At 44.8% G+C, this 16,348-nt stretch overlaps 1 protein-coding gene across 9 annotated transcripts in view; it reads right to left on the minus strand.

The window, feature by feature from the left end:
• Positions 1-1,310: 1,310 nt before the first annotated feature.
• Positions 1,311-16,348, minus strand: part of LOC126943021 (zinc finger protein 611) — a 165,042-nt gene continuing 150,004 nt past the window's right edge. For 2 of the 9 annotated variants that reach the window (XM_050771286.1, XM_050771285.1), the window contains exons 3-6: positions 9,541-9,667; positions 8,104-8,199; positions 5,855-5,971; positions 1,311-3,640 (exon numbers count right to left, since the gene is read on the minus strand). In XM_050771286.1, coding sequence (XP_050627243.1) covers positions 1,947-3,640; positions 5,855-5,971; positions 8,104-8,199; positions 9,541-9,667 — 2,034 coding nt within the window. In that variant the 3' untranslated portion in view covers positions 1,311-1,946. Of the gene's footprint in view, positions 3,641-5,854; positions 5,972-8,103; positions 8,200-8,373; positions 8,506-9,517; positions 9,668-16,348 lie in introns of all 9 variants that reach the window. The other 7 variants (XM_050771281.1, XM_050771287.1, XM_050771288.1 and 4 more) reach the window with 6 other exon arrangements.

Below are 16,348 nucleotides of genomic sequence, written 5' to 3' on the forward strand. Positions count from 1 at the left end.
TTTTTTCTTTTTTTTTTTTTTTTTTGAGATGGAGTCTCACTCTGTTGCCCAGGCTGAAGTGCAGTGGTGAGATCTCAGCTCACTGCAAGCTCTGACTCCCAGGTTCAAGTAATTCTCCTGCCTCAGCCTCTCAAATAGCTGGGATTACAGGCACCCACTACCACACCTGGCTAATTTTTGTATTTTTAGTAGAGATGGGGTTTCACTATGTTGGTCAAGCCGGTCTCAAACTCCTGACCTCATGATCCACCCAACTCGGCCTCCCAGTGTGCTGGGATTACAGGCGTGAGCCACCACACCTGGGATCCACTATGAATTATTTTTTGAGACAGAGTCTCACTCTCTCGACCAGGCTGGAGTGCAGTGGCACGATCTTGGCTCACTGCAACCTCTGCCTGCCAGGTTCAAGCAACTCTCCTGTCTCAGCCTCCCAAGCAGCTGGGACTACAGGCGTGTACTGCTACCCCCAGCTATTTTTTGTATTTTTAGTAGAGACAGGGTTTCACCATGTTGGTTGGCAGGATGGTCTCAATCTCTTTTTTTTTTTTTTTTGAGACGGAGTCTTGCTCTGTCGCCCAGGCTGGAGTTCAGTGGCCGGATCTCAGCTCACTGCAAGCTCCGCCTCCCGGGTTCACGCCATTCTCCGGCCTCAGCCTCCCGAGTAGCTGGGACTACAGGCGCCCGCCACCTCGCCCGGCTAGTTTTTTTTTTTTGTATTTCTTAATAGAGACGGGGTTTCACCGTGTTAGCCAGGATGGTTTCGATCTCCTGACCTCGTGATCCGCCCGTCTCGGCCTCCCAAAGTGCTGGGATTACAGGCTTGAGCCACCGCGCCCGGCCAATGGTCTCAATCTCTTGATCTCATGATCCACCCGCCTCGGCATCGGCCTCCCAAAGTGCTGAGATTACAGGAATGAGCCACTGCATCCAGCCCTCCAATATGAATATATATATATATTTTTTAAAAGACGGAGTCTTGCTCTGTCGCCCAGGCTGGAGTGCAGTGGTGCAATCTCGGCTCACTGCAAGCTCCACCTCCCGGGTTCATGCCATTCTCCTGTCTCAGCCTTCTGAGTAGCTGGGACTACAGGCGCCCACCACCGCACCCGGCTAATTTTTTGTATTTTTAGTAGAGACGGGGTTTCACCGTGTTAGCCAGGATGGTCTCGAACTGCTGACCTTGTGATCCGCCTGCCTCGGCCTCCCAAAGTGCTGGGATTACAGGCGTGAGCCACTGCGCCCGGCCTCCACTATGAATTTTTAATGAACCATGAGAATGCATCTTAGACTAGTGACCTTTCCAGATTTACTACATTTACTTGGTTTTTATTGAATAGATCTCTCATGACAAAATAATGAATATTACACTGAAAGGCTTATTACATTCATTATCTTTGTGTAGTTACTCTCCAGTATAAACCCTGTGATGTTCCAGTTTTAATGCTTGGGTAAAAGCCTAAGCGTGCACATTCCCTTTGTATGGTTTCATCAAAAAAGTTTTTGATGCCTAGTAAGACTATGGCCTGCAGAAAATCTCTATCACATATAATTATATAAAGGCTCTTTAGTATGGATTCTCTGATGTTGATGAATGTTTGAAGTCATAATGGTTTCCCACTCAGTGTTTTTGTTTCTCAAGTATGAAATTTTGCAATATTGTACAATGTGAGAGTTGTGCCAGAAGACCTTGCCACTTTCATTACATTTGTTAGGTTTCTCACCAGCAAGAATTCTTTGAAAAATCCTGATCTCAGACTTTTACCTTAAGGCCTTGCCACATTCAATACATTAGTAAAGTTTCTCTCCCCTATGGACTAGCTAATGGTTATTAAGCCTTGAACAAAACTAAAGGCTCTGCTACATTCATTATACTTGCAAAGTTTTTCTCCAGTATAAATTATTGTATGTGTTGCAAGGCTTTAATGCTGACTGAACCCTCTGCCACATTAATTACATTTGTTAGATTTCTCTCCAGCATGAAATCTCTGATGACCAACAAGATATGAACTGTCGCGGAAGAGTTTGCCACATTCATTACATTTGAAAGGTTTCTCTCCAGTATGGGTCACGTGATGATTAGTAAGGCTTGAACGTACACTGAAAGCTTTGCCACATTCATTACATTTGTAAGGTTTCTCTCCAGTGTGAATTTTCCGATGATGTGCTAGGGATGAGTTCAGACTGAAGACTTTCCCACATTCATTACATTTATAAGGCTTTTCTCCAGTATGAATTCTCCGATGATATGCAAGGTATGAATTTTGACTGAAGACTTTGCCACATTCATTACATTTGTAAGGTTTCTCTCCAGTATGAATTCTGCGATGTTGTACAAGATGTGAATTTTGACTGAATGCTTTGTTACATTCATCACACTTAAAAGGTTTCTCACCAGTATGAATTAGCAGATGTTGGGCAAGGTATGAATTGCGACTGAAGACCTTGCCACATTCATTACATTTGTAAGGTTTCTCTCCAGTATGGATCCTCCAGTGATTTGCTAGGGATGACTTGTGACTGAAGACTTTGCCACATTCGTTACATTTGTAGGGTTTCTCTCCAGTGTGAATTCTCCGATGTTGTGCAAGGTGTGAAATATGATTGAAGACCTTTCCACATTCATTACATTTGTAGGGTTTCTCTCCAGTATGAATGATCAGATGTTGTATAAGGTAGGAATTGCGACTGAACACCTTGCCACATTTGTTACATTTGTAAGGTTTTTCTCCAGTATGAATTGTCCGATGTTGTGCAAGGTGTGAAATTTGATGGAATACCTTTCCACATTCATTACATTTATAAGGTTTCTCTCCAGTATGAATTCTTTGATGTTGTGCAAGGTGTGAAATTTGATTAAAGACCTTGCCACATTCATTACATTTATATGGTTTCTCTCCAGTATGAATCCTGCGATGCTGTGCAAGGTGTGAAATATTATTGAAGACCTTGCCACATTCGTTACATTTATATGGCTTCTCTCCAGTATGAATTCTTCGATGACTTGAAAGGTTTGATTTTTTATTGAAGCTCTTGCCACATATATCACATTTAAGCTGCTTCTCCTCAGCATGGATTATTTGATGTATAGTAAAATGTAAGCCTTGGTGAAAGGACTTGCCACACTCATTACATTTGTAGTGTTCTGTCCCAATGTTTGCTTTCTCTTTTTGTGTGAATAATGAATCCACAAAATTATATGCATGTGTATGAGAAACGTGGGTTTTGACAGTAGAAGAAATACGGGGTGGGGAAACTAAGGAACTACTGTTGACAGATTTTTCCATGTGATCATATTTATATATTTTCCTTTCAGCTTGAAATAGCTGCAGTTCTGGTAGGTGTGACTGTAAGTTTAATCCAAGTTGACTTTTAATAGGCTTGTTTTGTACATCATCCTTTCTACCATGCATGTCTCTTCTACCAATAAGACTTTCCTTATAGGTCACACACACTCGTTTGTAATGTCTTTCATCATGTCTCCACCGACATTGAGAGTCATGTACATTTTTCTGGGTTTCACTGAAGCAAAAATCTATGTCGTGGCTTTCATGTCTTTCCAACATTACTGTCTGGAATATTTCTCCTGTATTACTCTCCTTTTTTGTTGGTAATTCCTTGATCTCATATTTAGAAAAAATACCTATAAGACATAAGGAACCCACAGTTTCCAATTAATTACAGATAATAAATATCTCCTATTGAAATATGTAATATTACACTAAGAGTAATGCTTATGTTAAAGGAAATTATAAAACTCCCAATCATGATTTTTAATTTTTTGGAGAACAAAAGGAACAGATATTTTCTTTTCTTTTTCTTTTTAAGATGGAGTCTTGCTCTGTCGCCCAGGCTGGAGTGCAGTGGTGCAATCTCGGCTCACTGCAAGGTCCGCCTCCCGGGTTCACGCCATTCTCCTGCCTCAGCCTCCCAAGTAGCTGGGACTACAGGCGCCCGCCACTACGCCCGGCTAATTTTTTATATTTCTAGTAGAGATGGGGTTTCACCATGTTAGCCAGGATGGTCTCGATCTCCTGACCTCATGATCCGCCCACCTTGGCTTCCCAAAGTGCTGGGATTACAGATGTAAGCCACCGCACCCGGCCAGGAACAGATATTTTCTAGTAGAGAAAGGGTGACTGCACATAATTCAAACTAACTGCAGAACAGTAGTATAAAGAAAGCTACGACCAACCACTTACATTGCAAAAATTAGTTAGGTTAGCTCCCCAAAAAGGAGAATTTTTCCAACATGAAGCCTGGGCATACAATAGAAGGGAAACATGGCTATCTAGTAATTGAAAAGAATTTTGGAATTGGGAAATTTATTGACTAAGGTCAGAGAAAACATTCTTTGGAGCAAACTGAAAAATAAAAGGTATACAACACAACGAAGGCACCCATGGTCTAAATGTTTGCACTGACCAAAATTAGTCTACTAAGATCCTATTCCCCAATATTATGTTATTGGAAGTGGGGACATTGGGCAACAATTAGGCCATGAGGAGGAAGCTCTAATGAACAGGATTAGTGCCTATATAAGGAAAACCACTAGAGTGCTTGCTTCCTTTCACTCTGACATGTGAGACACAGCAAGAAGCTGGCTGGGGCAAGGTGCGGTGGCTCAGGCCTGTAATCTCAGCAATTTGTGAGCCCAGGGTGGGTGAATCATCTGAGGTCAGGAGTTTGAGACCAGCCTGTCCAACATTATTAAACCCCATCTCTACTAAAAATACAAAAATTAGCAAAACTCCATTAAAAAAAAAAAAAAAAAACAGCAGACTAGGGTAAAATAGAAAGAAGGCACCACCCGGGAAGTGTTTTTATGCATCTTGGACTTCACTGTTTACAGATTTATGAGAAATTATTTCCTGCAGTTTAAGGTGTTAAGCATCTCAGTCTACAGTATTTCTTACGGTAGTTTGAGGTGGTTAAGACATGAAAAGCTCCATCTAATAAATCTGACAGAGACTGATAAATCTTTTTTCTTAACTAAAGTAACTTTTTCATCTTCACAAAAACTCTGCAGTATTCCCAGCCATCTACCAACAAACACTAACTTGCCAAAAGAAATTTGGAGTAGGCCGGGCGCGGTGGCTCAAGCCTGTAATCCCAGCACTTTGGGAGGCCGAGGCGGGCGGATCACAAGGTCAGGAGATCGAGACCACAGTGAAACCCCGTCTCTACTAAAAATACAAAAAATTAGCCGGGCGCGGTGGCGGGCGCCTGTAGTCCCAGCTACTCAGGAGGCTGAGGCAGGAGAATGGCGGGAACCCGGGACGCGGAGCTTGCAGTGAGCCGAGATCGTGCCACTGCACTCCAGCCTAGGCAAGAGCGTGAGATTCCGTCTCAAAAAAAAAAAGAAATTTGGAGTAAATTATTGCTTTTCAAATAAATAGAGTAGGTCCACCAATTTACACTGAAAATAGGTCAATGGGATTTGATCTTGGGCTGCAGACCCAGACATGTTCTTAAAAGTGGATGTAGTATTGCCCTGGCAATCCCATTGCTGGGTATATATCCAAAGGATTATAAATCATTTTACTATCAAGACACACACACATGTATATTTCTTGCAGCAATAGTTACAATAACAAAGACTTAGAACCAACCCAAATGCCCATCAAGGATAGACTGGTTAAAGAAAATGTGGCACATATATTCCATGGAATGCTATGCAGTCATAAAAAAGAATGAGACTGGCAGGACACAGTGGCTCACACCTGTAATCCCAGCACTTTGGAAGGCTAAGGTGGGCAGATCACCTGAGGTCAGGAGTTGGAGACCAGCCTGACCAACATGGTGAAACCCCTTCTCTACTAAAAATACAAAATTAGCCAGACAAGGTGGTGCATACCTGTAATTCCAGCTACTTTGGAGGCTGAGGCGGGAGAATCGCTTGAACCCGGGAGGTGGAGGTTGTGGTGAGCCGAGATCATGCCATTGCACTCCAGCCTGGGCAACAAGAGCGAAACTCCATTTCGAAAAGAAAAGAAAAAAAAGAATGAGATCATGTCCTTTGTAGGGACATGGATGAAGCTGAAAGCCATCATGCTCAGCAAACTAACACAGGAACAGAAAACCAAACACTGCATGTTCTGACTCATAAGTGGGAGTTGAACAATTAGAACACATGGACACAGGGACAGAAACAACATACAGCAGGGCCTATCGGGGTGGGGGGCAAGAGGAGTGAGAACATTGGGAAAAACACCTAATGCATGCAGGGCTTAAAACCTAGATGACGGGTTGATGGATGCAACAAATCACCATGGCACATGTATACCTACATAACAAACCTGCACATTCTGCACATGTACCCCAGAACTTAAAATTTAGACAGTGGCATGTCAACCATCATACAGAGCAGACATTGGTTTAGGCTGTGTCCTGAGAAGGCTGTCCCATGGATAAGCATGTGTCTTTCCTTACATAATGAGAGTAGTGTGGGGTCTGAGAGAGTACTGTGGATATTGAGGTGGTCAGAAATACAAAGATTAATACGTTCATAAGTGACAGTAGGCCGGGAGAAGTGGCTCACGCCTGTAATCTCAACACTTTGGGAGGCTCAGGCAGGTGGATCACCTGAAGTCAGGAGTACAAACCCAGCTTGGTCAACACGATGAAACCCTGTCTACTAAAAATACAAAAATTAGCTGGACATGGAGTTTGGCGCCTGTAATCCCAGCTATTGGAAAGGCTGAGGCAGTCGAATGACTTAAATCTAGGAAGAGGAGATAGCAGTGAGCAGAGATCATGCCACTGTACTCCAGCCTGAGCAACAGAGCAAGACTGTGTGTGAAAAAATATATAATTATAGTTCATCAGTTAAAATTCTGACCTTAGTAGAAAAGAACTGATTTAATAAAGAGCATTAATAATATTGCATCCTTGCCTGGGCATGGTGGCTCACACCTGTAATCCCAGCACTTTGGGAGGCAGAGGCAGGCAGATCGCGAAGTCAAGAGATCAAGAATATACTGGCCAACATGATGAAACCCTGTCTCCACTAAAAATGAAAAAATTAGCCGGGCATGGTGGTGCGTGCTTGTAGTCACAACTACTCGGGAGACTGAGGTAGGAGAATCAATTGAACCTGGGAGGCAGAGGTTGCAGTGAGCCAAGATCGTGCCATTGCTCTCCAGTCTGATGACAGAGCAAGACTCGGTCTCAAAAAAAAAAAAAAAAAAGTACCCTATCTTCAACTCTGGGAAAAATTGCAATTGTGCAGCAAAAATGGAAGAGATTTTTAAAAGTCAGTATGATAATGTGGGAAGGAGGCAGGTTTACATCTCTTATAATGTATCCTATGAAATTTGTCAAACTGAATGACCTATGAATTCTATTTATAGGCACATATTCAACAAATCCAATGTATAGATTCAGCATGATTTCAGCTCACCTCTTTCTCCCATGTTGAAGAGATTCTCTTGCCTCAGTCTCCTGACTACAGGCACCCGCCACCACGCCCGACTACTTTTTGTATTTTTAGTAAAAACAGGGTTTTATCATGTTGGCCAGGCTGGTCTCAAACCCCCGACCTCAAGTGTTCCGCTTGCCTCAGCCTCTCAAAGTGATGGGATTACAGGCAGCCACTGCATGTGGCCATTTTTCCTATTTCAAATAGACAACCAGACTATTTGAACAAGTACAGAGGGCTCTGTGCAGTATCCCGCACCCCAGACGCAAAGGAGGAGCAGCCCAGATTTTTCCATCTCCTAATTAGGTGTTCCAAGTACAGGAAATGGGATGGAACCTGAATAGGTCAAGGGGCAGGTATATCTAGAGGGACGGGGCAGTTCTGATCTATAGGGACAGAGAACGGAGCATCAGATGGAATCAAGTACAGAAGGAGAGACCACAGAGGAAAGAAACCACTTTGGCACAGCCCGCCCTGTGCTGCAGAGTCAAGAAACCAAAGAGGTGACAGAAGCCAGATGACAGGGCGCTGCCCATCAGGATAAAGACTGTGCCTTTGTCTCTGAGCTGCGGCATCACTAGAGGACAAAAGGTCAAACTAATACACGTCTCAAGAGCACAGGGCACAGGCGCGGTGGCTCACCCCTGTAATCCCAGCACTTTAGGAGGCTGAGGCGGGTAAATCACCTGAGGTTGGTAGTTTGAGACCAATCTGGCCAACATGGCAAAACCTCGTCGCTATTAAAAATACAAAAATTAGCCAGGTGTGGTGGTGGTGCATATCTGTAAAAAGAAAAGAGAAAAAGAGCAAGCAGAGGGATAAGTGGGGCAAAGAAATATGTCCAGAGATCTCAGGATTTAAATGATGCTTTTCCCACAGAATTCTCTCACTTGCAAAGAGTCTCCCCACACACTATTTGAAGATGGAGCTTCCACTCTGCCCATCTGACCTCTTACCTGTGTTTACATCTGTAAAACATTCCCAGCCGGACACGGTGGCTCATGCCTGTAACCCCAGTACTTTGGGAGGCCGAGGCAGGTGGATCACAAGGAGACCATCTTGGCCAAACTGGTGAAATCCCGTCTCTACTAAAAATACAAGAATTAGCTGGGCGTGGTGGCATGTGCCTGCAGTCCCAACTACTCAGGAGGCTGAGACAGGAGAATTGCTTGAACCCAAGAGGTGGAGGTTGCAGTGAACTGAGATCGTGTCACTGCACTCCAGCCTGGGCGACAGAGTGAGACTCTGGCTCAAAAAAATAATAATAAATAATCCCCACCCATCTGAATTTTTTTGCTATTTTCACTTTACGTTACACAGTCCAGGGCTCTTTGCCTTGCTCCAACAGGTCAGAAAGAGACTCCTGCTTATAAAAAGTAGGAAACATGACATGTTGGAGCTTTTCTAGAGCCCCAGCCCTATGTTTCTGTAGGAAAGAAGATATTACAGATGAACCTAGGAAAATATTTCAAATTCCTCCATTGCCTGCCTTATTCTGAATCCTTAAAGAGCATTGTAATATGTGGACATCAAGCTCTCTTCCAAGAACTACTGAATTGAAAGCAAAGGAGTAGCAAACAGAAATCTGGATATCTTTAAAGTCTGCCATAAGGTTTTGTTTTTGTTTTTTGAGACAGAGTCTCGCTCTGTTGCCAGGGTTGGAGTGCAGTGGCGTGTTCTCAGCTCACTGCAACCATTGCCTCCCAGGTTCAAGTGATAATCTTACCTCAGCCTTTCTAGTAGCTGGGATTACAGGCGTGTGCCACCACACGACATTTCACCATGTTGGTGAGACTGGTATCGAACTCCTAACCTGAAGTGATCCACAAGCATTGGCCTCCCAAAGTGCTCGGATTACAGGCATGGGTCACCATGCCTTGCCAGCCATAAGGTTTTAAGCCTACTTTACTTCTGGAAACCCCACTGAACTGTCATGAAGAAAGCAGAACATCTAAACAAAGGGCACAGTTAAAGTCCAGATGCTACATCATGAAGCTTTTCATTTTGAAATCAATACAGCTTCCATTTTAGTCAAGCAAGGATGGGGCTCCCAGGAGACAACTGGAGAAAATACAAAGATATGCAAGGGCACACCCCCACCTCTGGAGGGCAGTTATCCTCACCCAGGGAGACCAGGTTCCTATAATTCTCCAGCATCACGTTTCTGTATAGAGTCCTCTGAGCAGGGTCCAGGCATTTCCACTCCTCCTGAGAGAATTCTATGGCCACATCCCTGAATGTCAGTAGACCCTGAAATGAAAACACATTTTAACCAAATGGTTATGGGAGGAGTTCTTATCTTTACAGAAGTGAGAAGAGGAGAGTGGTGACAACAAGGATTTAATTGTAGTGAATGTTCTGACAAATCTGAGTGTGGGATTTTTCACCACATGATGTCTTCCCAGTGGTGTTTGATTACACTTTTTAAGCAGGTCATAATACCCTCTCGGTATAAATTTCTTATGTTTGTGAAGAACACAAGAGACGCTCAAATAAATAATAAATGCCTGGTTCCCATTATAGAAAAGTTAAAAACTTTTGGTCAGGTGCGGTGGCTCACACTTGTAATCCCAACACTTTGGGAGGCTGAGGCAGGTGGATCACAAGGTCAGAAGTTTGAGACTAGCTTGGACAATCTGGTGAAACTCTGTCTCTACTAAAAATACAAGCAGGCCGGGCGCGGTGGCTCAAGCCTGTAATCCCAGCACTTTGGGAGGCCGAGACGGCTGGATCACGAGGTCAGGAGATCGAGACCATCCTGGTGAACACAGTGAAACCCCGTCTCTACTAAAACTACAAGAAACTAGCCGGGCAAGGTGGCGGGCACCTGTAGTCCAGCTACTCGGGAGGCTGAGACAGGAGAATGGCGTGAACCCGGGAGGCGGAGCTTGCAGTGAGCTGAGATCCGGCCACTGCACTCCAGTCTGGGCGACAGAGCGAGACTCCGTCTCAAAAAAAAAAAAAAAAATACAAGCATTAGTTGGACATAGTGGTAGATGCCTGTAGTCCCAGCTACTCAGGGGGCTGAGGCAGGAGAATTGCTTGAACCCGGGAGGTGGAGGATGCAGTGAGCGGAGATCGCACAGTTGCACTCCAACCTGGGCAACACAGACTCCGTCTCAAAAAGAAAATAAAAAAGAAATGTTAGAAATTTTTATTGACACACCAAGTGACACTCAGTATCTAGATGAGATAGAGCATGAGTAATGCCTTCAAAGATGACAATATTCACAGTGAAATGTCAGCCGGGCTCAATGGCTCATGCCTGTAATCCCAGCTACACAGGAGGCAGGAGACTTGCTTGATCCTGGGAGGCAGAGGTTGCAGTAATCCAAGATCACACCACTGCACTCCAGCCTGTTCAACAGAAATTCCATCTCAAAAAATAATAAAAAAATTTAGCTGGGCATGGTGGCAGGCATCTATGGTTCCAGCTGCTTGGAAGGCCTGGGCAACAAAGTGAGGCCCCATCTCAAAATACATGAAAACAAAATTACTCAAAGTACAAACAAACATTTTGTGTATATCCACAAAATAATAAAATATACACAGACTCACAAAAAACTAGAGTTGAATGCAAAGGGTTGTCATTTTCCCCAGATTTTCAAAATATGTACGTGTGTGTGTATATATATATATAAAGTAGCAAGTTTTGTTTAATTGAAGAGGAATCTCATCTTGGTGGAAAAGGATATTTTGGCAGTTGGGGGCACGGGGGAATCTATTCAGTTCTAAGAAAGCAGCAGATTACCCATCCTACAAGCAATCACTCTTTTAACAGCCTTCCCTGGAGGAATCCTCAGATATTGGCAGTAATGCAGGCGAGCACAGAGGCAGTGACTATGACACTCTTTATACAAAGAAAAGTCACAAAGGACCCACATGTCATTCAGCCAATTTCCATGCAGGTGTCAAAGAGGAAGGTAGCCATGTTTACTAACATGAGAACGTGTAAATTTTCACAACCAGCAGGATCAAATATCAGTAAAATATTTACTAAAACACAAAGAACAACAGACACTGGGCGTCAGGCCTCTGAGCTCAAGCCTGCATGTATACATCCAGATGGCCTGAGGCAACCGAAAAGTACAAAGGAAGTGAAACAGTCAGCTCCTGTCTTAACTGATTGACCAACCTTATGACATTCCATTATGACTTGTTTCTGTCCTGTCCCAACTGATTGATGGATCAACCTCATGACATTCTTCTTCTGGACAATGAGTCTTATGATCTCCGCACCATACACCTTGTGACTCCCTCCTCTGCTGACAATAGATAACCACCTTTAACTGTAACTTTCCACTGCTTACCCCAGTCTATAAAACTGCCTCTCATTTATCTCCCTTTGCTGACTCCTTTTTTGGACTCAGCTTGCCTGCACCCAGGTAAAATAAGCAGCCTTGATGCTCACACAAAACCTGTTTGGTGGTCTCTTCACACGGACGTGCATGACATTTGGTGAGACCCAGGACAGGAGGACTCCTTCAGGAGACTGACCTCCTGTCCTGGCCCCCACTCCATGAGGAGATCCACCTACGACCTCGGGTCCTCAGACAAACCAGCCCAAGGATTCAAATTGGGTAAGTGGTCTTTTTACTCTCTTCTCCAACTTTTCTCACTATCCCTCAACCTTTTTCTTCTTTCAATTTCAGCACTGCCTTTCAGTCTCTCCCTTCCCTTAATTTCAGTTCCTTTCCTTTTCTGGTAGAGACAGAGGATACTTGTTTTATCCATGAACCCAAAACTCCGGCGCTGGTCACGGACTTGGGAAGACAGTCTTCCCTTGGTGTTTAATCACTGCAGGGATGCCTGCCTGATTATTCACCCACATTTCAGATTTGTTTGATCACTGCAGGGACACCTGCCTTGATCCTCCACCTTGGTGGCAAGTACCACTGCCTCTGGGCAGCAAGTACCACCCCCCACTTGTGTCTCTACCCCTCTTTTCTCTAAACTTATCTTTTTACTATGGGCAACCATCTGCCCTCCATTCCTCCTTCTTCCCCCTTAAGCCTGTGTTCTTAAAAACTTGAAACCTCTTCAACTCCCACCTGATCTAAAACCTAAGCATCTTATTTTCTCCTGCAACACTGCTTGGCCCCAATACAAACTTGATAATGGCTCTAAATGGCCAGAGAATGGCACTCTATTTCTCCATCCTACAAGACCTAAGTAATTTTTGTCATCAGATGGGCAAATGGTCTGAGGTGCCTTATGTCCAGGCATTTTTTACACTTTGCTCCCTCCCTAGCCTCTGCTCCCAATGTGACTAGTCCCAAATCCTTCTTTCCCTCCCGCCTGTCCCTTCAGTCCCAAACCCAAGTGCTGCTGAGTCTTCTGAATCCTCCTTTTCTGCAGACCCCTCTTTCCTCTCTCCCCCTTCCCAGGCCACTCCTCAGCAGGCTGAATCAAGTCCCGATTCTTCCTCAGCCTCTGCTCTCCCACCTTATAGCCCTGCTGTCACCTCCCCTCCCCACACCCAGTTTAGCTTACAATTTCGTTCTGCAGCAAATACTCCCCCACCTGCCCAACAATTTCCTCTTCAAGAGGTGGCTGGAGCTGAGGGCATCATCAGAGTGTATGTACCATTTTCTCTATCAGACCTTTCCCAAATTAATCAGTGCTTAGGCCCCTTCTCATCAGACCCCATTAAAGATATACAGGAAATCCAGTATTTAACCGAGTACTACAACTTAACCTAGAGTGACTTAAATGTCATCCTAACTTCTACCCTTTCCCCAGATGAGCGAGATAGAGTTTATACCCTAGCCCAGTCCCACACTGACACCCACTGTCATCATGAGCAAGACCTTCAAGAAGGCATCAGTATAGTTGCCCAAGAAGATCCCCAGTGGGAATACCAGACAGGCTCACCAGGTGTAGGTAGGTGAGATTATATGATTTCCTGCCTAGTTGAAGTGCTTAAAAAGGCAGATTTCAAAGTGACAAACTTAAAGAAACTACCCAAGGAAAAGATGAAAACCCAGCCCAGTTCATGGTTCATCTGGCAGCAACACTGAGACACTTCACAGCCCTAGACCCTGAAGGGTCAGAAGGCCATCTCATTCTCAATATGCATTTTATCAACCAGTCAGCTCCTGACATTAGAAAAAAGCTTCAAAAATTGGAATCCATTCCTCAAACCCCATAACAGGAATTAATCAATCTCGTCTTCAAGGTGTGAATAATAGGAGGCAGCCAAGTGGCAATGCATTTCTGAGTTACAATTACTTGCCTCTGCTGTGAGACAAAACTAAGCTGCACCTCCAGCACACAAGAACTTCAAAATGCCTAAGGTGCAGTGGTCAGGCATTCCTACAGGACCACCTCCCTCAGGATCCTGCTTCAGGTGCCAGAAATCTGGCCACTGGGCCAAGGAATGCCTGCAGCCAGGGATTCCTCGCAAGCCGTGTCCCATCTGTTCAGGGACCCACTGGAAATCAGACTGCCCAGCTCACCCAGCAGCCACTCCTAGAGCCCCTAAAGCTCTGGCCCCGTGCTCTTTGACTCCTTCCCAGATCTGCTCAGCTTAGCAGCTGAAGACTGACACTGCCCCCATCACCTCGGAAGACCCCTGGACCATCAGGGATGCCAAGCTTTGGGTAAATGTCACAGTGGAGCATAAGTCCATCCCCTGTTTAATTGATACAGGGGCTACTCACTACACATTACCTTCTTTTCAAGGGCCTGTTTCCCTTGCCTCCATAACTGTTGTGGGTATTGAAGGCCAGTCTGCTAGACCCTTTAAAACTTCCCAATTTGGTGCCAACTTGAACAATATTCTTTTATGCACTCCTTTGTTATCCCCACCTGCCCAGTTCCCTTATTAGGCTGAGACATTTTAACCAAATTACCTGCTTCCCTGACTGTTCCCAGACTACAGCCACATCTCATTGCTGCCCTTCTTCCCAACCCAAAGCTACCTTCACGTCTTCCTCTTGTCTCCCCCGACATTAACCCACAGGTATGGGACACCTCTACTCCCTCCCTGGCAACCAATCACACACCCATACCTAATCACCCTTACCCTGCTCAACACCAGTATCCCATCCCACAACAGGCTTTAAGGGGATTAAAGCCTGTTGTCACTCGCCTTCTACGGCATGAGCTTCTAAAGTCTACAAACTCTCCTTACAATTCCCCCATTTTACCTGTCCAAAAAATGGACAAGTCTTACAGGTTGGTTCAGGATATGTGCCTTTTAAACCGAATTGTTTTGCCTGTCCACCCTGTGGTGCCCAACCGGTACACTCTTTTTGTCCTCAATACCTCCCTCCACAACTCACTATTCCATTCTTGATTTTTTTTTTTTGAGACAGAGTCTGGCTCTGTCACCCAGGCTGGAGTGCAGTGGCGTGATCTTGGCTCACTGCAAGCTCTGCCTCCCAGGTTCCCACCATTCTCCTGCCTCAGCCTCCACGAGTAGCTGTGACTACAGGCGCCCGCCACCACGCCTGGCTAATTTTTTGTATTTTTGTTTTTAGTAGAGATGGGGTTTCACTGTGTTAGCCAGGCTGGTCTCGATCTCCTGACCTCGTGATCTGCCCATTTCGGCCTCCCAAAGTGCTGGGATTACAGGTGTGAGCCACCGCGCCTGGCCATATTCTTGATCTTAAAGATGCTTTTTTCGCTATTCCCCTGCACACCTCGTCTCAGCCCCTCTTTGCTTTTTCCTGGACTGAACCTGAGACCCATCAGTTCCAGCAGCTTACCTGGGCTGTACTGCCACAAAGTTTCCGGGATAGCCCTCATTACTTTAGCCAAGCTCTTTCTCATTTACTTTCTTTCCACTCCTCTGCTTCCTACCTTATTCCAAACATTAATGACCTTCTACTCTGTAATCCCTCCTTTGAGTCTTCGCAAAGCTTGGGTTGGGATTTGAGAGATCAGCCGGACACAGTTGGCAGGGAGAGCATGAGTGTTTTCATGAAGAATTATGCCAAGGTAGGTAATGGATGGGGAAGAAATTTGAGCTTTGGAGGGGGATACCTGATATCCTTTGGAAAATAAATGTTGAAGGAGCAGGACGGTATCTTGCTGCGAAGATACTCCCCTCATATTTGGACTCCCCACAACACAAGCTGCTACTCTTGTGGCTGCTCCATTATGCATCTCTCGGCAAAGACCCACTGGAATTCCCTTGGGTAACCTTTCACCTTCTCAATGCTCCTTCACTCTTCATCTCCAAAGCCCAACTACACATATCACTGAAACAATTGGGGCCTTCCAGCTCTGTATTACAGATAAGCCCTCTATCAATACTGGCAAACTTAAAAACATTAGCAGTTACTATTGCTTAGGAGAACATTTACCCTGTATTTCACTCCATCCTTGGCTACCTTCCCCTTCCTCTTCAGACTCTCCTCCCAGGGCCTTTTCTTGTTTACTTATACCCAGCCCCATAAATAACAGTGAAATGTTGCTCATAGACACTTGACACTTTCTCAAACACCATGAAAATCGAACCTCCCCCTCTATACAATTACCCCATCAGTCCCCATTACCACCTCTGATGGCTGCCGCCCTAGCTGGATCCCTAGGAGTCTGGGTACAAGACACCTCTTTTAGTACTCATCTTTTCACTTTGTATTTCCAATTTTGCATTGCACAAGACCTCTTCTCCTGTGGCTCCTCCACTTACATGTGTCTACCTGCTAATTGGACAGGTACACTCATTTTTCTTATTCCCAAAATTCAATTTGCAAATGGGACTGAACAACTTCCTGTCCTGCTCATGACACCAACCAGACAAAAAGTTATTCCTCTAATCCCTCTACTTGTAGGGTTAGGACTTTCTGCTTCCACTATTGCCCTTGGAGCTGGAATGGCAGGTGTTTCAACTTCTGTCACGACCTTCCATAGCCTTTCAAATGACATTTCTACTAGCATTACAGATATATCACAAACTTATCAGTCCTTCAGGCCAAGTCG

The sequence above is a fragment of the Macaca thibetana genome, chromosome 19 (assembly GCF_024542745.1).
Source record: "Macaca thibetana thibetana isolate TM-01 chromosome 19, ASM2454274v1, whole genome shotgun sequence".
Lineage (NCBI taxonomy): Eukaryota > Metazoa > Chordata > Mammalia > Primates > Cercopithecidae > Macaca > Macaca thibetana.